Source organism: Panthera tigris, chromosome F2, assembly GCF_018350195.1.
Source record: "Panthera tigris isolate Pti1 chromosome F2, P.tigris_Pti1_mat1.1, whole genome shotgun sequence".
Classification (NCBI taxonomy): domain Eukaryota; kingdom Metazoa; phylum Chordata; class Mammalia; order Carnivora; family Felidae; genus Panthera; species Panthera tigris.
Genome location: NC_056676.1, coordinates 34,959,201 through 34,980,187, shown reverse-complemented (window position 1 = coordinate 34,980,187; position 20,987 = coordinate 34,959,201). Strand labels below are relative to the sequence as shown.

The window sequence follows — 20,987 nt, the reverse complement described above, 5'->3', positions numbered from 1 at the left end:
CACCAAGATAAAAAGCTTCTGCACTGCAAAAGGAACAATAAACAAAACTAAAAGGCAACCTACAGATTAGGAGAAGTTATTTGTAAATGACATATCAGATAAAGGGTTGCTATACAAATCTATAAAGAACTTATCAAAGTCAACACATGAAAAACAAATAATCCAGTGAAAAATGGGCAGAAGACATGAATAGACACTTTTCCAAAAAGACCTCCAGATTGCCAACAGACACATGATGAGTTCAACATCACTCATCATCAGAGAAATACAAATCAAAATCACATTGAGATATGACCTCACACCAGTCAGAGTGGCTAAAATTAACAACAGGAAACAACATTGTTGAGGACAATGTGGAGAAACAGGAACACTCTTGCACTGTTGGTGTGAATGCAAACTGGTACAGCTGCTCTGGAAAACAGTGTGGACGTTCCTCAAAAAATGAAAAATAGAAATGCCCTACGACCCAGCAGTAGCACTGCTAGGAATTTACCCAAGGGACACAGGAGTGCTGATGCATAGGGGCACATGTACTCCAATGTTTATAGCAGCGCTTTCAATAATAACCAAATTATGGAAAAAGCCTAAATGTCCATCAGCTGATGAATGGATAAAGAAGACGTGGTTTATATATACAATGGCATACTACTTGGCAATGAGAAAAAATGAAATCTTGCCATTTGCAACAATGTGGATGGAACTGCAGGGTATTATGCTAAGTGAAATAAGTCAGGCAGAGAAAGACAGATACCATATGTTTTTACTCATATGTGGATCCTGAGAAACTTAACAGAAGACCATAGGGGAGGGGAAGGGGGAAAAAAGTTACAGAGAGGGAAGGGGGCAAACCATAAGAGACTCTTAAATACAGAGAACAAACTGAGGGTTGATGGTGGGGGTGTTGCAGGGAAGAGGGGAAAATGGGTGATGGGCATTAAGGAGGGCACTTGTTGGGATGAGCAGTGGGTGTTTTATGAAAGCGATGAAACATGGGAATCTACTTCTGAAGCCAAGAGCACACTGTATACACTGTATGTTAGCTAACTTGACAGTAAATTATATTAAAAATAAAATCATGGTAGCCATTCTCAAAAGGCAAAAAGAAAAAAGTGGGAAATGCTATGTAAAACTGGGGATAGGGGGTATATGAGAAATATACCCTTTTGGCTCACTTTTGCTGAGATCCTATAAGTGCTCTAAACTGTAAAGTCTATTAAGAAAATATTAAGCGAATTAATATATTACATTAGAAAATATCTACCTAATGCAAAAAATAGCCATAAAAAAGGAATGGAAGGAAAAAAACCATCAGGATCAATAGCACTTCTAAGCACCAACTTTTTTCTGGGATGCTCAAAAGTGTGCACTGGGGCTGAGAATATAAAACCCCACAATACTGAAGTCAAAAACTTATTGGAACTCAGAGCCCTGAACTTTACATTTTTATTAGGTAGAATTTCAAAGTATATATCCTGTGTCTGAAACTCTCCGCTTTTGGTTTGTGAAAACTAGATATCTTTTTTACTATTAGTATAATGGCATATTTTATCTTTCAGAACTAAGTTGACTACCACTTTTTTTTAAGTATCTCTAGTTATTGTTTGCTATGTCAAATTTTGCCTGGAAAAGACAGAGCATACTGATATAGGTAGGATAACAATAAAATATACATAAATAGTTGATTGATGCCAACTTAATTTAATATTTTTTCTTATACACAATAACCACAGAAACTGGCTGATTAGTGATTTGAGCAACAGTCTCTACATTTTCTGATAAAAATTCAAAATCTTGAGGAAAGTCGAGAAGTATTACATCTAATGCTTCTCTTTGATATATCAAGTTTGTCACTACCATAAAAGAAAATTTGATTAGGTTGACAGAACTTATTCTTCACCTAGGTATGTTTATTTATAAGAACTACAGTATTTCAGGGCTGAAACGGGCTTTGAAGATCATTTATTGTAATTGTCATTCTTCTCTAAGGAGGACAAATGATTTTTAAAACTGTATAAATGTAAGCACCACATATTTGTATTTGGGAATCAGTGGCAAAATAATGCTACTTTTGACTTATTCAATATAATCACAGACTGTCCAATGCAATAGATAGATTCCACCATTATTCTTATTTTTTTCTCTTTTTTGTTTCCTTTATTTTTTTAAATATTTATTTTTGAGAGAGACAGAGACAGAGAATGAGCAGGGGAGGGACAGAGAGAGAGAGAGACACAGAATACAAAGCAGGCTCCAGGCTCTGAGCTATGAGCACAGAGCCCAACACAGGGCTCAAACTCATGAGCCATGAGGTCATGACCTGAGCCAAAGTCAGATGCTTAACCAACTGAGACACCCAGGCACCCCTCCACCACTATTTTTAAAGACCTTTACTAAAAAGAAGTTGAAACCAGCATTAGTCTAAAAAATTGCATCAAGTCAGTACCTCCTTAACATTCTGATGCTAAATTTAAATATCTTAGGTTGATATTTTAGACTGAGACACATATTAGTCATCATTAGTAATCAAATGCATTAAAAGCTCAAATTATTCCCCATATACACCTCAAAATATTAATGTCCTCACATATAGACAAGACTGAAGTATTATTTTTTATACAAAATAGTCTTGGGATTGAGGCATGGACCAAAATGTGGTATTTCTGATACCAAAGGAGGGACTCATAATAAATCAAAACATTCATATTAAAGAATATATATTTCTATTCAATAAAAAATGCTGAATTTATAAATATTCAATTATTTTTTTTCCCAAGTCAGTTTACTACTTGCTTTTTTATATATACTGTTGGCCAAAAATGGCATTAATAACTCATTAGAAAAAGTGTTTCATGAACAAAAATACATCAAAAATTCAATTTTTACAAGCATGATAAAATATGTGTTTGGCTAAATATGGGTTAAACATTGTATTTCAAAACTGTGATAAATAAAAACAAAAAAAAAACACAGGAAAGAAATTTGGAACAAATTTAGTAAAGAGTTATAATCTCACCAAATTATTTTGTTTAATGTTTATTTTTGAAAGGAAGAAAGGGAGAGAGCGCATGAGCAGGAGAGGGGCAGAGAGAAAGAGAGAGAGATAATCCCAAGCAGGCTCCATGGTGTCAGTGCAGAGCCTGACACAGGGCTTGAACCTATGTACTGTGAGATCATGACCTGGGCTGAAACCGGGAGTCGGCCACTTCACTGACTAAGCCACCCAGGTGCCCCTCACCAAATTTAACAAGTTTATTAGAGAATCTTAGGTTTTCAAGCATAACTATGCCTAGTCATATTTACTTTTTTCTTATAAAACAACCCTCCATATTGGTGCTATGCTGTACCTCACTTTTCTATTATACGTTGACTCACTCAAAGGACATCTTTGCCAGGTTTTCCTTAACTTCACCATATTTTTATCATTAACAGTCACAGTATGGAATTAGCAACTCAGACTCATTCTTTTTAGAATTTAATTTTAAGTTTATCTGAAATATTCACCTCCTCCTAGTGCTATATCCCTCACTACACTTCACGGCTCTGAAACTTGAAATGGAAGTATTTCTCTCAAACACTACCTCTTCCATTATAATCTTAGGCACTAAATACTCCACTGTTTCACTAAGAGAAAAGCCAGGCAAGGCTACAAACCTCTCTCTATTATCTTTTATTGGGAAATAGGGATTCCTTACTGGAGGAGATCTAAGGCTGCTCTGACCCACCTACCACAGTTCCTCTTGTATCAGTGTCTTAGTCAGTTTGGGCTGCTATAACAAAATCCTATAGACTGGGCGGCTTAAACAACATTTATTTCTCACAGTTTTGGATACTGTGAAGTCCTAGATACAGATGCCAGTAGATTCAGTGTCTGGTAAGATCTCTCTTTCTTATTTGCAGATACCTGCCTTCTTGTATCCCCATATGGGTAAGAGAGAGAGAGATCATCTCTCTCATGTCTCTTCTTATAAAGGCACTAATCCCATTCATGAGGGCTCCACTCTAGTGACTTAATCACTTGTCAAAGGCTCCACCTCCAAACAGCATCATATTGGGGATTAGGACTTAAACATATTAATTTTGGGGGGCATAAACATTGAGTCCATAGCAGGTGACATTTCCTACTAATGGGCTCTCATAGATAGAAACAATTGTACAAAATGACTTAATGCTGCCTACGCTTTTTTTGTATGTGTAACCAGGAAATCCACACATCCCTGTCATGCTGAATATTGGACATGATGGCAGCTTCACTGCTGCTACCCCTTAGCTCAGCCTCACCTATTCTCTGTATTTTCCACTGACAATGTATAGCACAGGTACAGATAAAGAAACTTGCTGCTTAAGTAGGCATTCAATCAGGAGAACAGGAAAAATGGATATAACTTCTCACTGCATTTCTCCTTCTTTGGTCTTTGATTGACTGTAAGGACAATAGAGCAAGAAGGGCAGGGCCATGGGGAAATATAGAGAGACGTGGAAATAAGGCCAGTCCTAAGATCTTCAAGCCAATACAGAATGATTTTTTAATAAAAAACAGGCAGGATTCTAAATGTCTAATTAAAAGGTCACATTAAGTAAATTAATGTGCTTAAGTACATTAAGTAAAATAATATGAAGAAATGTTATATCAAACATTAAAACAATGAAAAATTACAAATGCCAGTACTATGTTATATAAAGAAGATGATTCAAAATTGCATTAAACTCACCATGACCTGGAGGAAATTTTTTCCATTTAATGAGTGCAACTAGCTCACATATGGATAAAGTTGGCCACTCCTCATAATATGGACATTTATGAATTAATTTCATCTTTTCTTTATTTTCAAGCTTTATGTTTTCCTGAAAAAGTCATTAAAAAAGAAGGAAAATGTATAGCAGATAGATAAATGGCATAACAGAAAAATAAAGGTTATATAGCACAAAATACATTTGAATTTTATAGGAGCATCATTCCAAGACCACATAACCATATTGAAATTTTAGTCTTCTGGTGTGCTACTAAAATTATATTTACCCACCTTTCATAATATTTTTAGACTTCCATAAATATTTTTGCATTTCTTAAAAATCTTGTCATAATCCAGACTAAACTCAAAAGTTGTACATGATAATATCAAATAATTGATACTTATATTTTGAAAATAAAACATACCAAATATTGTTAGAAGTGAGTGACTCTGAATTCAGGAATTTGGAAGGAAGTTGAATTCTGAGATAGTTGTCTGTACCACTGACACTGAGACCACTATATCAAAAGAAATCCTGACTATTTTTAGAGACCTAAGTCAAGAAGATGGATGACTCACCATCTCCCTCCAACCAAAGAACCCAACTGTAGCCGATGCCAGTGCCTTATTGCACCAGCACCAGACTTAGACCCTTTCAAGAAAAGCTGGCAGAGCAGAACAATGGGGGCCTTTTGATGAAGTCATTTATACAAACTTTCTCTGCCATCAGGTGAGGAGAAATCAAAAAAGCGAACATTTTGTATTTGACTTAAGGAGAGTAAGTTGGTAAACTTGAAGTAAATAAATTATCTTAATGTAGCAGAATTAGGGGATCAGAATTAAGTTGTGATCACCTATTCATGCAACTCTGGGTTTTGAATGTCTATTAAAGCGATAAAATAGCATGCCAATTATTCCCAACTGTTTTTTTTTCAGGTGGACTGTACAGATTTAGAGATCTGTCTGTATGATTGTCTGGTATTCCTAACACATGACATGCTGTTGACAACCAAAACATGCTTGTTGAATGAATATATGAATAAATGGATGCATAAATGAATGGATTTAAAATTCATGAAAAACCAAAAGTGCTCAAAATACACATAAAATATATTCATAGAGACCTTTCTTTCTACTTCAACTACCCATCATCATCAGAAACTTAAGTAATTGTTCACCAAATAAACCACATTTTTATTGTCTCCAAGTCAAGTTATATTAAAAAATAAAAGAAATGTGGACATCTTATGTCTAGAGGCAAAACTCAGCTTGAATTTATACATCTATTGTGTTAATATAGATTAGATATGATCATACCGATTTTAACCTCACATAATCCTTTGCTGGGATTTTAAGAATTTCACAATCTTCTTCTGTGATCACTGAGTACTCCTTTGTGTCTGATTCAGTCTGAGCTGTAACTTCCAGGGTTCCAAAGGTACTCCATTGTCGAAGCTATAAAAATATGGAGGCAAATTAAACTTCATTATCATTCATCAACATAAAAATACTAGTGATTGTGACGGGAGCAGTCTAGAAGAGTCTGCAAAAGCACTGATTGCAGGTCAGACTCCGAGTCTATGAAAAAAGGGGATCTAAACAGTCTTGCATGGGTGTCATACTTCTGCCCAATGTTACCTTCCCAGGGCAAGAAAAAATTCCCATTTTCTCACTAGCATGAAGAAAATAACTGTAAGAATAGATCTTCTGTTTTACCCACTGATTCATTTTAAGTACATAGAATAATGCTTGGAACATAGTAGCCATTCAATAAATATTTGTTGAAAGAGTGAGGAAATAGAATTTATATACTTGGTCTTCTGCTTATTTTATTATCCTCATATGTTGGTAGTAATAATGAAAATGAATATAGTGTTATGCAATATATAAATCACTGGCATGTATATATATATATACATGTAGGATGTCCTAATTTATTATGTAAAAGATAAATATTTAGCATGCCAAAATGTTACTCTAGAGTACTTAATTGTAAATAAGATATATATTATAGATAGATAGATAGATAGATAGATAGATAGATAGATAGATACTTATCATAGATAATATATATCTATGAAATTGAGAAGCTTCTTAGGGAAAACATCAGGTCTATATGGTTAAGATGATATGAGAGGACATCTGCTCCTACATTTCAGATCCATAGAAAGGCTGAACAGTTATCTTTTTAGTTGAATGGATAGCTGAGATTTAATCTGCAAGTCCAGAAATAAAGAGGGATTTTAAACAGTCACTGCTGAAGCAAAGTGGTTCACAGTGATATCAGACTAGAATAAAGGCCAAAGGGAGTGAATTCCAGGGTTTGTCATACATGTGGGAATAGGAGATGAGACTTAGAACCATGGAAGGTGAGGAACTGGAATTGGGCCTTCTAGCATAAAGTCTAGGAACTTGGAGGATCACCTATATGTGAAATGGAGGCAACAAAAACTTTAACCACTAATCCAGCTGTGGAACTGGGAACAGCTGTCATAAAATCAAGATTCTAGGTCTATAAATTGTGTGAGTGCAGAGTATACATTTACAAATAGTACAGGACTCAAAGCTAAAAGATTACTGTAAATTCTGTTACACAACTAGAAAAACAGCTAAGATCCAGGAAAGTATAAATTTAAAACCTTAGGTATGAATTGAGGAAAAAAGGAACTCACATAGGAAGCAATCCCTGCTAATAACAAAATCACAGTAAAAAATTATAAGCCTCACAAGTGAAAAAAAAACCCTACAATGGTAAGTCAACAAAGAACTTTAAAAAATGAACAACTTAAAGAAATTATATACAATTAATATATTAGATCATGAAACCAGAGAATGACATTATGGAAGCAAAAAGGCATTTTGCAAAAGAACAAAATTAAGCTTTTTAAAGTAATAAAGAGTTATTAAAAAAACTCAATGGACACATTGATTAAAACTAAAGAAACAATTCATGAAATGGATAAAATATGAGAAAAATCATTCAGAATAATCATTCAGAAGGAATCTGAAATGAGATTTTAAAAGATATGGAAGATAGATGGAGACCATTCATCATACAGCTACTACGATTTCCAGAAGAAACCAAAAATAATGGGAGAGGAGTAATTATTACATTAAGTGATAATGGCACTAAATTTTCCAGAATAGTGAAGAGGTGAGTCTTAGAAATGAAGTAATACACAACATCTCGATGTATATTTGTATCTTGCATTCCTGCTCAGGTTTTGGTGTAGACCATTAGTCTTTCTCCTCCACGTCCCCCTTCATTATCTTGTTAGACATCACAAAATTCAAGTAGATAGTTTTTACATACATTTTTCCAGGTTTTCTAATTGTTTTTAGGATAAGACTTAGTTTGAATTACCTAATAAGCTCTTATGAAAGCAAAAGTCCTCCACAACTTTGAATAATATTCTTAAGGCTTTCTTTCTTGATGCATTAACCAATATCATCAAACTCCTTAATATTATTAGGAAAATATTACATTTCTAATACCCTTTACACACTGTATGTATGTAAACATTGTTTACACTGAATTATTGTATAGCTGAATTATTTTTAAAAATTACTAATATTTACACTTCCATTCCATTATATAACTATGGTCACCTTCAAAGTACTCAAAAAAAATTTCAAACTAGAATTCTATTAACTTAAAATAGGAATATAGAGTGAGGAAAAATAAGCATCAAGTTAATTTTTGACATCATGTGAAACAAATTTAAAAAGATGAATTTCACTTAGAACAATAGTGAATCCAAAGAGGAATACAAAACAGTTGATAAAAAATGTACATCATTGATAATAAATGTAAATAAATTTATTGATATATAATAATTATAAAATAATTATAAAGTAACTAACATGAGATACCTTTAAAATAAAATAGATTTAAAATACTTTTAGAACAGTAATTCCAAAGAGAAGAGCAGGAAGATTTAAAAAAAAATACTGAGAATATACTTTGGAACTAGGAAAGACAAAAAAAATATATAGCTTTTCTTAGTTAAAATTGCAAATTTAGTAACATAGAAATAAGAACATTATGGATGGAAAAAGAAAACACAATGACACAAAAATAAAGTGATGAAATCTACTATGTCCCTAATAATATCTAATAAACACCTATAATTTGACTTTGGGCACCTGGGTGGTTCAGTTGGTTAAGCCTCTAACTCCTGACTTTGGCTCATGGTTGTGAGATCAAGCTCTGAGTTAGGCTCCACACTTCTTGGGATTCCCTCTCTTTCTTTCTCACCTACCCCCACTCACGTGCACTCTCACTCTCTCAAAATAAATACACATTTACAAAAAATAGATTAAAAATAATTATAGAAAATGACAAATTATTTAAAAAAATATTTTCCAGAAGAGAATAACTAAATAAACCACACACAAAAGAAACATTCTCAATCTTACTATTAAACAGAGAAATGTTTATTCATCTATGAGACTGAAAATATTAAAGTACTCTAACCTATGAGACTGGGGCAATACTTTTCTTATATAACTCAAGAAACTGTAAAACCTTTTAAAATGGGAAATAATCTGGCAATGTTTACTAAAATTAACAAAGGATATATGAAATGCTTTATCCAGGAACATATCTCTTAGGATCTACCTTGTAGAAATGCATTCTTAAGAATGTACTTATAAAACAATGCGGCACATTTTAATAACCTCCAACTGGAGTATTTTTAAAAAGCCACCAGTTAATGTGTGTGTATGTGTGTATTCAACTCAATCTAAATTTTTACATACTGTTTAAAATTAATGACATCTATGTACCTTACCCTTTATGAATACTTATAGTGAAAAAAAGACAAATAGCAGTGAAAATATGTTGAAAATTTTAATAAACTGAACAGTTACAAAAATGGTAATCTATATAAATTTATATAATTGTTTATACGTTTATGTTAGCTCAGAGAAAGTTGTACAAGTGCAAATACCAGGCTATTCAGGGGAAAGGTGGAAGTAAAATGACAAAAAAGACTTATTACCTTTTCCTTAAAACTCTATTTTCTTTCAATTACAGAGTGAGTTTGTATTAAATTTTAAGTTTTGGACATTTTAAAAGACGTTTAAAATAGATTCAAAACAACATGCTGTGTTATTTTCCACACCTGCGTTCTCTCTCTTGGTATCTTTATATTGATATATGAAACATCTTTTTTTTTTAATTTTTTCTAATATTTGTTTTATTTTTAAGAGACAGAGAGACAGAGACAGAAGAAGGGGCAGAGAGAGAGAAGGAGACACAGAATCCAAAGCAGGCTCCAGGCTCTGAGCTATTAGCACAGAACCCAATGCTGGGCTTGAACCCACCATCTGTGAGATCATGATCTAAGCCAAAGTCAAATGCCCAACTGACTAAGCCACCCAGGTGCCCCAATATATGAAATATCTTAAATGATATATATTAGATGTGTATAGTTATCTCTGAATGATGAAAGTGCAGACAACTATCATTTTCTACTTAATACCTCTCTGTATTTTCTGAAAATTTTAATGAATATAGTAATTTTGAAATCTGGCAACATTACAAAGCTATTTAAATGATATACAGCTCAATGTTTCTCAGTTTTGGGGGAAACACTCATTAAGGTTAGGTAAATAATCCTATTTTGCTGTAGATAGATGTTGGAAGTGCACAAAAGGAGCTATTTCTCTCACTTCTAAATTCTCCTGTTATTTTACTGGAAAATAAATTGATAATTACATTTATTGGGAAATGATATATTCTCATGATTAAAAATTTTTACACTTCTTTAATAATACATGACCCAAACATTTGGTGCTGAATAATATGAGTTGGTAAATCCATTAAGATTTCTTTTATATAAAAACATTGTTGAGGTTTGTTTCAAACTGTATTTTACACAAATGAACTTTTTTTAAAAACAGTAGACCTCTACAGGTATAATTTTTGTTCTCCTTGTTTTATTTTTCCAATGTGTCTAGCTTTCAGGCATTTACACATTAAATAAGATCAATAACTAAAATTAGAATTGCTATTTTTAAACCAAGGAAACATCATGTTCTTAACCCTGTGGAACATATTTTTTTCTCCCTATGGGGCTGAAGAGGCAGATAGAAAATACAAAGCCTCTCTAGATAGGGGTTCATAAATTTAGTCCAAGGATGGACTTTTAGAAGATTCTTGAACTCCTAATATCTCATGCCATAGTTTGTGATTATTTGTAAATTTCCATTTATTTCCTTGAATGACTTTCTATAGCTTTCATGAGATTCTCCAGGATGTCTATGTCTCAGAAAAAAATTACATTTCCCCTATGACTTAAATGGCTTATGTAGAAAGTACATTCTCATAACCAAATAATGTTGTACAATAAGAAAGTGATATGAAAATGTCACATTTCATAATCTCTTACATGCTTATGGAGGATTTTGGTCATATTAGGGGTATATTGTGATATCTAAAAGGTAAAAGCAGGAACTAACCTGAATGTGAGGACAGTCTAATTGGGACCTAACTCAACCCACTAGTTGAGAGACTGGCCTGTCTGCCTCAACAGAAATTCCCTGAGTACATTGATACCAAACCTATATGCTGAGCCAAAGAGGAAGACATTTCCAATTACAGGAAAATAATTGATATTTGAAGAATATATGAAAAGCTATGCAATCCCTAAGTAAAACCTATAAATCAAGTCAATTTGTAGATATAGTCAATAAATTCCTCTTTAAAATTTGTCTAAATAAAGCGTACTATTATGACCCTCATGCATTTTGGCAAGAAGAGTCCAAATATCATAATGGATCAGAAAAGTAGAAGAAATTGTTTTTATTTCCTCCAAAACAGAGTGGTTTTTTCTCAGGGAATTTCCACATCCTCAGTAATTCACATGAAACACTTATTTGAAAGACCTAACACACTGACTGCTTATTTGAATTCTACCCAGCTTAAGACCCAGTTTAACTCCTATCTCTTTTCTAAAGCTACCTGGATCACCCAAGTTTCCCCCCTGATTTCTAATAAATTATGTGCTCTTTGTTTTGCTCTATAACATGCAATAGTCTCATAAGTAAGGCCATTCTAAAAATATTAATAATGTTATATCACTATCTTAAAACTTTGAAGATAAATGAATGTGTTTCCTTCTAATATAGGAAGATTTTCAGCAGCAAAGGAGCCTGGGTTAAATATAATCATCATCTGATGCCACTTTAAGACTAGTACAATTCTACCCAAATATTCTTAACTTCTAAAAGTTCTGTTGTAGGGGTGCCTTTGGTGGTTCAGTCGGTTAAGCTTCTGACTCCGAATTTCGGCTCAGATCATGATCTCACCGGTGTGGGTTTGAGCCCTGCATCAGACTGTGCACTAACAGTCCTATTAAAATCACCTACTATAGTGTTGGATTTGTTTGCTTCTTTCTTCTTTCTTTCCTTCTTTCTTTCTTCCTTCCTTCCTTCCTTCCTTCCTTCCTTCCTTCCTTCCTTCCTTCCTTCCTTCCTTCCTTCCTTTCTCTCTCTCTCTCTCTTTCTTTCTTTCTTTCTTTCTTTCTTTCTTTCTTTCTTTCTTTCTTTCTTTTCATTTCTCTCTCTCTCTCTCTCTCTCTCTCTCTCTTCCCTTTCTTTCCTGTTCTACCAATGTTTACTTTATATGTTTTGAAGTAATAAGTTTCAGTGCATGTTATTTCACAATAATTATCTCTCTTTAGTTTTAATAATGTTCTTGCAATGAAGTCTACTTTCTTACTATTAGAAGAGCAACACCAGCTTTCTTTGGGTTAGTGTGATCTGGTTTATCATCTTCCATTATTTTACTTAGCAACTTCTGGTATATTTGTAATAAGGTGTGTCAGCATATAGGAGGTTATTTTATCTACTCTGACAATCTTTGTTTATTAGTTAAAATACTTAGTCTGCTTATATATAATGTAATTATAGACATATTTAGGTTTAAATTTTCCTTCTTATTATTTGCTATTTGTCTATTTTTGTGTGTCATTTATTCCTTTTTATTTAGTGCTGAACATTGAGGATGAAAAACTGTTATTGCTGTAGACGATATCTTTCTCTGAGATGCTTTACTTTTCAACTTACAGTTAAGTAGTGAGTGTAGAAGCAAATTAACATGATCCAATCAGGAACTGAGGTGTCTGAGGCTGGATTTAGTTCTGGGTTTCTATTGATAGACTAACATGTTTATCAGAAGTTCTTATCCTTGATAGACACAGAGCTCTTTTTTTTTAAGTTTATGTATTTATTTTGAGAGAAACAGAGACAGTATGAGTGGGGAGGGAAAGAGAGAGAGGGAAACAGAGAATCCCAAGCAGGCTCCACGCTGCCAGTGCAGAGCCCTGGCTCAGTGCAGTGCGGGGCTTGAACTCAGGAAACCATGAGGATCATGACCTGAGCCAAAACCAAGAGTTGGACATTTAACCAACTGAGCCACCCAGGTGCTCCTAGACACAGAACTCTTAATTGCTCTCTGTCAAATGCTATGAGACTGAAGACAGTTCTTGTTGGATTTTTAGCTGCATACTTTTACTTGGGTTCTGTGATGATTAATTTTATGTCAACTTGACTGGGTTATAGAGTACCCAAATAAATTGGTAAAATATTATCCTGGGTGTTTTGGATGAGTTGAACATTTAGATTAGTACACAGAATAAAGCATATTGCCTTTTATACTGTGGCAGGCTTCACCCAATCAGCTGAAGGCCTGAATAGAACAAAAGACTGATCCATAACCAAGTAAGAGAGGTTAGGAAAATTCTCCATTCAGCGGCCTTCAATCTGATCTCCATACACAACAGTTATTCCTAACTTTACAGCATCTTCCAGCATTTAAACTCAAACTAGATACTGATTTGACAGATTTTGGACTTGCCAGTCTCCATAACTGACCAAGTCAATTCCTTATTAGCTTATTATCTATCTATCCATCATCTAACCATCATCTATCTATCCATCCATCCATCCACGCATCCTTCCATCTATCCATCCATCCATCCATCCATCCATCCATCCATCCTACTGGTACTGACATTCAGATTTTTATAGATTTTTAGCCTCTTGGTCCATAACTCTTAGGAATAAGCAAATGCCCTAAAGAAAAGAAAGGCATATCAAGGTACCTTTCCTCTGATTTTCTTTTCCCAGTATCTTGCCCCTTCAAGTCTTGATTGTCTACGTAGACTGAACTCAAAATTTTATCACTCTGGTACTCTGAGATTCCTGAAGTTCTGATCCACTGCTTTCTGTTTATTCATCCTTATGATAATTACAAATTGGCAGTTGCCTCAAAGGAAAGCAACATGGAATGTCTGGCTCAAAATAATGCTATTTCCTTTCTTTCTTGAATCATTACCCTTCAAATCCTGGTTCCCTGGTTGCTCTCAAATATCTTCAGACTGTTGTTTGGTTGGTTGCTTTGATCCAGATTTTATAGTGTTCTAGCAAGGAGATTGTTCTGATGCAAACTACTCATCCTGGTCAAAAGCAGACTGAGATTCAACAAACTAAAGGGACTGTTTCTCTAAAATAAAATCTACTTCTGTTTGTATTGTTTGGACTTTGTTGGCTTGCCCTTATCATCCCAAATCATTCAGAATCATCAATTGGACAATGACATCCAAACCTTTCTCATAGAAGATAAAGGAAGGGTAGAGATTTTGGCAAGATAGTCCACAAAGTTTTACATAAATTAGTATCTATAATAAGAAAAATATTCTGAAGAGCCTTATCGTAGTTTTTACTGTCTTTACTGTCCAAAAATAATGGAAAAAAATTAGATGGCAGCCTTTTAACACAAGGAAGGAATTAGTAACATCCAAGGTATATTTAAATATAAATATAAATATAAATATATTCTCTTTTTCTCTTTCTTTTTCTGTAGATAGATATGATAAGCAAGCCAATGAATATTAATGTATTAAAAACAGAATTTCTAATTCCTGAACTATTCATACATATCAGATATTAATAAGAATAATGTAAGTACTTAGCATTTGTTGCTATTTGCAAGTTATATATGCCATATGTGTTTGTGTGTCCTGTTTAGTTTTCTTGGTCAATTAAATTTTTAAAAATCTTTTAAAAACTATACATTTTCTAGTTCATATAAAAGATATATTTAGGAGTGCAGGAAAGGAGTGGGTTGACAAAGAAAAATAGTACCTGAAGAACTCATAGGAAACATGTTCCTGTATAAGTATCACAGTACCTATAATATAAGGTCCCCTGAACAGCCCAGACTGCATATTATTAGCACATGAGCACAGTGCTGATATCAGCTGATAACCATGAACTGAATCTCAGATATAGCCCAAGCATTCCCTTCTGCATTAATCTTTTTTATGTTTGAGAGAGACCAACTCATACAATACCTTCAGCATTGACTGGAACGACAGTTTCCTTTTCCTGTTCTGTTACATTTGGACTGCTGACTTTTTGCTAAAGAGATATAACCTTTTATTCTATGTCCTCAAAAGGTCCTAAATGACTACCCTGAAATCTGAAGAAGTCACCCAGCACAATTCAGCACTTTCATGAATCTAATTTGGAAATAATGAAGGTATAATTTAATCAGAAATGTAATTCAAAGATTGAACCAATTAATTAAAAAATAACATTTGGACAAATAAAATATATTTCACAATTTTCTAAACATTGTTGGTGCTCGATAAGTATTGCTGACTAGTTAGAAGTGAGAAAAATTATTTTTCATATCATTATTATTATCTGACATCTTTTTATTTTCTTATTAAAAGAGAGAAATTAATCTCTCTGATATATAAGAGTGCACAATTCAACCCCTAGAAATAATCATTCCAGCATGCCATTTGGTGAAATTGACAGTATACTGCAAAAAATATTGATATTATACTGTAGAATTGATATTATACTGCAGAAAATATAACAATGAATGTCATATTCCCAATAATTTAAGAGTAAGCACTAAGAACTAAAAGTACTGCCATATTATAATATGGAATACAATGTCAACTAAAGAAAAAGCTAGCATCTATTTTAAATAATCATAAACTTTAAAAAATTAGCATGTAAAGTTTAGTAAAAAGTTAATAGAGCATATGCTGAAATGTGTACTTTATAGGTATTCATACTTAAGTGCTCATCAGATGTTCATTAGCTATTGCAGTTATAAAATCTAAAGTTCCTAATGGATTGATATCCTTCATGTGTTATATGGTTTACTCATTTTTAAATTAATTGGTCTGGTGTGATTTGAATTTTATGTGAAAAATTAATATTTTTGGTAACTTTGTATAGCAAACTTTTTAATAAACCAAAAACAATGCTTTCTGACTTTATATTCAAAATAGAACATTTTATCCACAAACACTGAATTCAATGGTTCATATATCCATTTATTCTGAGTTTAATATGTTCTTATAAAGAAGATTCAGTTGAATAAGCTTAGATATAAAGTGAAATAACTGTGTCAGTCTAATCTCAATGTGAAATGATTTAATATTTACTTTTTTGCTTATAGTTAAAATAAGTATTTTGAACTGCAGTTTGGGATATTTCCTTATTCACCATTAAAGAATATAATGTTCTTAACTACACTTTCTACTATGATCAGTGGAAAGCCCACTTTTTAAACTTCTCAATGAATAGTAAGAATATAAAAATAATGGGATGCATGTGCCACTTCGAATCAGTATTTTTATATCTTTTGGGTATATACTTAGTAGTGCAATTGCTGGACCATAGGGTAGTTCTATTTTTAACTTTTTGAGGAAGCTCTACACTGTTTTTCAGAGTGGCTGCACCAGTTTGCATTCCCACCAACAGTGTAAGAGGGATTCTCTTTTTCCCCATCTTCGCCAACACCTGTTGTTTCTTGTATTGTTAATTTTAGCCATTCTGACAGTTGTGAAGTATCTCATTGTGGTTTTGATTTGTATTTCCCTGATGATGAGTGATGTTGAGCATCTTTTCATGTGTCTGATAACCATCTGTATGTCTTCTTTGGAAAAATGTATCTTCATGTCTTCTGATTTCTTAACTGGATTATTTGTTTTGGGGTATTGAGTTTGATAAGTTATTTATAGTTTGGATACTAACCCTTTATCAAATATACCATTTGCAAATATCTTCTGCCATTCCATAGGTTGCCTTTTAGTTTTTTTGACTGTTTCCTTTGTTGTGCAGAAGCTTTTTATCTAGATGAAGTCCCAATAATTCATTTTTGCTTTGCTTCCATTGCTTCAGCAAACACAACTAGTAAGAAGTTGCTAGGCCACTATCAAAGAGGTTGCTGCCTGTATTCCCCTCTAGGATTTTCATGGTTTCCTGCCTCACATTTAGGTTTTTTCATCCATTTGAATTTATTTTTGTGTTTGGTGTAAGAAAGTGGTCCAGTTAAAACTTTATTTTATTTATTTTTTTAAGTTTATTTATTTATTGTGTGTGTGTGTGAGAGAGAGAGAGAGAGAGAGAGAGATACAGAGAGAGAGAATGGGGGAGGGGCAGAGAGAGAAGGGATGGGGTTCCAAAGTGGGCTCTGCTCTGACAGCGGAGAGCTTGATGTGGGGCTCAAACTTACAAACCATCAGATAATGAATTGAGCTGAATTCAGATACTTAACTGACTAAGCCACCCAGATCCCTTTCTTGATTTTAAACAAATATCCTTATAGTATACTTCTATAAGTATACTATTCTATTGCTGTCATGACATCATGAAGAAATCCTGCCATATGCTTTTTAAAAATATTTCATCAAATTCCTTTTATAATTAAGCTTGTGATCCCAAATTGATTTTTATGTAGGATATGAAGTAAACATGTAGTTTCTTCTATTCTATTCACATAGATAACTGATTGCCTTAGTTCATATTAATGAATCATCTCACCACCCTCCCCACTGTTTTTCATGACACAGTTTTACCTCCAGAGTGATTACATATGTGGATCTAATTTTTGAACTCTGGCTGCCCATATGTTCATCTCTGAGGCACTATCAATCATTATAAAAGCACTATAGCAATTATATAGTCTTGATATCTGTACCTCTTCCCCAAGGGTCTTCTTCAGGAATATCTGGCTATTCTTTTTTTATGTTTATTTATTTATCTTTGAGAGATGGAGGAGAGATAGAGAGAATCCCAAACAGGCTCCATGTCGGCACAGAGCCCCATGTGGGCTCAATCCCACAAACTGTGAGATCATGACCTGAGCTGAAATCAAGAGTCAGACACTTAAAAAAAAAAAAAAAAAAAAAAGAGTCAGAGGCTTAACAAACTGACCCACTAGGCACCCCATGTATCTAGCGATTCTTAGCCTTTTGCTCTTTAGTATAATTTTTAGCAGCACCTTGTGAAGTTCCACAAGGAAATTACTTGAATTTTTTCACTGAAATTGCATGAAACCTATGAGTCATTTTGTGAGACGTGTATCCTTAAAATATTGAATATTTCTGTCCACTAAATATAGTGTAACTGTATTTAAGTCTTCTCTAACACATTTTAAAATTTTTTAATGTTTATTTATTTTCGAGAGAAAGATAGAGTTTGAGTGGGGGAGGGTCAGAGACTCAGAGAGAGAGGGAGACAATCCAAAGCAGGCTCCAGGTTCTGAGCTGTCAGCACAGAACCCGACACGGGGCTCAAACTCATGAACGGTGAGATCATGACCTGAGCCAAAGTTGGACACTTACTCAACTAAGCCATCCAGGCTCCCCTTCTCTAATATCTTTTAATGAACACACATAATGTTTTCCAAAAAGTATCACAACAAATTTTATTTTATTCTTTCTAAAGTACTCAATATTTTCTGCAGATATTTAATATAATCTTTTTTATTAATGATATCTTCTAAACATACTGTGAATTCTTTATTTTATTGTCAAATCAACAGTGAATTTATAACATAGATAATGATTTATTAAATTTTAGTCAGTTCTTTAGTTTTCACTTTGAGGGAGAGGTTGGCAAACTTTTTCTGTAATGACTAGGAAGCAAACATTTTCAGTTTTTCAGGCCACATAGTCTCTGTCACAAGTATTCAACTCTGCCACTGTGGAGTAAAAGCAGTCACGGTGTATAACAAATGGGTGTGGTTATATTCTAATAAAACTTTATCCACAAAAAGGCTATAGTCAGATTTTACCAAGGGCTTGAGTTTGTCAACCCCAGGTCTACAGATTCATTTATATTATCAAGCCCCCATATACTTTGCTATTATTTCTTTTTTAGCCCTAAAAATTTATAAAATAATCATCCCATAAGCTAGAGTAAAAATGATTAACATTAATATACAATAACAGAAATATTTTATATGATATACTACGTGGTATAAAAGAGTATTACTAAGATATGATATTTGTATAATTTAAATTTAAAAATTACAGTATCCAGATTTTTTAAATTGATATATTTCCTCCTTTACTTGCCTCTCTGTTCCTCTTAAATATTTTACATCTAATTTTCTTTGACCTTGGGAGTCATATTTTCAGGCTTGTTGAATTTGTTAAATATTCGTAAATTATGTCATATAAACATCTATTAAACTCTCTTAGAAGTAAAGTATAAAGCTTGGAAAATTTGCTTGTCTTGGTAAAATGTAATTAGTCTGCTATAAAGGCCTTTTGTTTATCTAACGGCTAATAGAAGAAATTGACACATCCATTCTTGTTAGATGAAATATTGATTACTGTATATAAAGAAAACCCTTTGAGAAAATAATTAAACACATAAATTTACCTGAAAACAATGTGTATATGTATATGTGTGTGTACGTGTTTCTTTATTTGGTTGAGTAAAGTCTTTGTCACCTCTTTAAGGAATTATCATCATCCAGAATGTATTACAGTGAAGGTTTACTAAAACCTTCAATAAACATTTTCTGATTTTCAATAATATAGTTAGCTGTATATTTTGTCCAGTTTGATTTATGCAAATATATTTCTGAAGACGGGTAAAAGCAGTTTCTTGAACAACTGTTTGGGGGAAAAAATAAACCAGTTAACTAAGCCAGTTAAAAATAAGTAAGAATTGATTTCCAGTATTAATACACACATACACGCACATACACACAGTTTCCATACAAATGACAAACTTATAAAAGAGAAGTAAATTATGGTCATAATAATTGACAAGGACACTAAGTAAATGTAAACATTATTTTTAATTAATGAAAAACAGAGTTAAGACCGCTATATACCACCATAGTTTTGATCATTCTTTTCAGATGATATCATGTGATGAACACTTAGCACAGTGTTCACAGGAGTTAGCTAAGTTAGGAACTTAGCACAGGAGTTCTACTTAAACGGAGGAAGTTCAATTCCCATTCTCAAAGTAGGGCCTGATGCTCTGACTTTTTGTTCCCACAGTGAGCTGTGCTTGTTTAATCACCCTAATCACGCCATCAAACTGAAACTATCAGCTGCACTTCCAGCCGTCTCTACCACATCATTGTCTTCTGCAAAGCCAAGACAATTTCTTATTTATCTCAATACCAAACCCATAGTACGTGTTAAAAAATGTCTGTTGAACTAAACTGACCATAAGAAAAATGCTAAAATACAATCTTTGATCAGGACAGATAAGGACCTCTTAAAGTATTTAAAGATTTTACATATTAAAGTGGCAAATATCATGATTATCTCTCTCAACTGGCAGAACCAAGCTAAAAACTTTAGCCTTCAGCCATCCTCTGAATTGTGTTCAATAAAGAATTTATTGGGGACAAGCATAGTTCTTGAATTATGCCTAAATGTACTTGCATTTTTTTGCCATCAACAAGTCAAAGAGAAGCACAATCTTCAGATCTGTGATACTCTAAGTGGTATCCTCTTAGTGGTATCCTACAGCTGTCACTAATCTCTGAGAAATACACCAGTCACTGAAGGAACATGTTTCATGGTCAAACGTAGTCCTTTGGGGCGTGGGGGGGGGGAATGGTGCTTTGTCTTCAGAGTATAACTATGATCAGATACACCTCAAATAATTGGAAGTTTAAATTCACATGCTTCCAAAGAAAGAAACAGTATACAGTAAGAAAGCACTATTACAAAGAACCTGGGATAAATTGAAATGTGAAAGCACATTGAATAAAACATTGAGGTTGTTTGTTGCTTGAGCAAATGGGAAGAATCCAATAACGCTCGAGGAAAACAGCACACTAAGGAAGGAAATCTGATGGAGGAACTTTGAGCAGCACATACAGCCAACTTCAAAGAATTTATTACTATGTGTTTTCACAACCTGTCAAGAATCTCAAAAGAACACTTTAAAGATTTATCGTGTTAAGGG

General features: G+C 33.4%; 1 protein-coding gene across 5 annotated transcripts in view; it reads right to left on the bottom strand.

Annotated features, from left to right (window-relative positions):
* The window catches only part of CNBD1 (cyclic nucleotide binding domain containing 1), a 460,555-nt gene that overhangs the window by 152,746 nt on the left and 286,822 nt on the right, over window positions 1-20,987 (bottom strand). For all 5 annotated transcript variants that reach the window (XR_006212925.1, XM_042973091.1, XM_015538490.2 and 2 more), the window contains 2 exons: window positions 6,048-6,185; window positions 4,710-4,842 (listed from right to left, as the gene is read on the bottom strand). Coding sequence is in view for 4 of the 5 variants with exons in the window: in XM_042973091.1 (XP_042829025.1) it covers window positions 4,710-4,842; window positions 6,048-6,185 (271 nt within the window). In the remaining variant the exon portion in view is untranslated. The remainder of the gene's footprint in view (window positions 1-4,709; window positions 4,843-6,047; window positions 6,186-20,987) is intronic.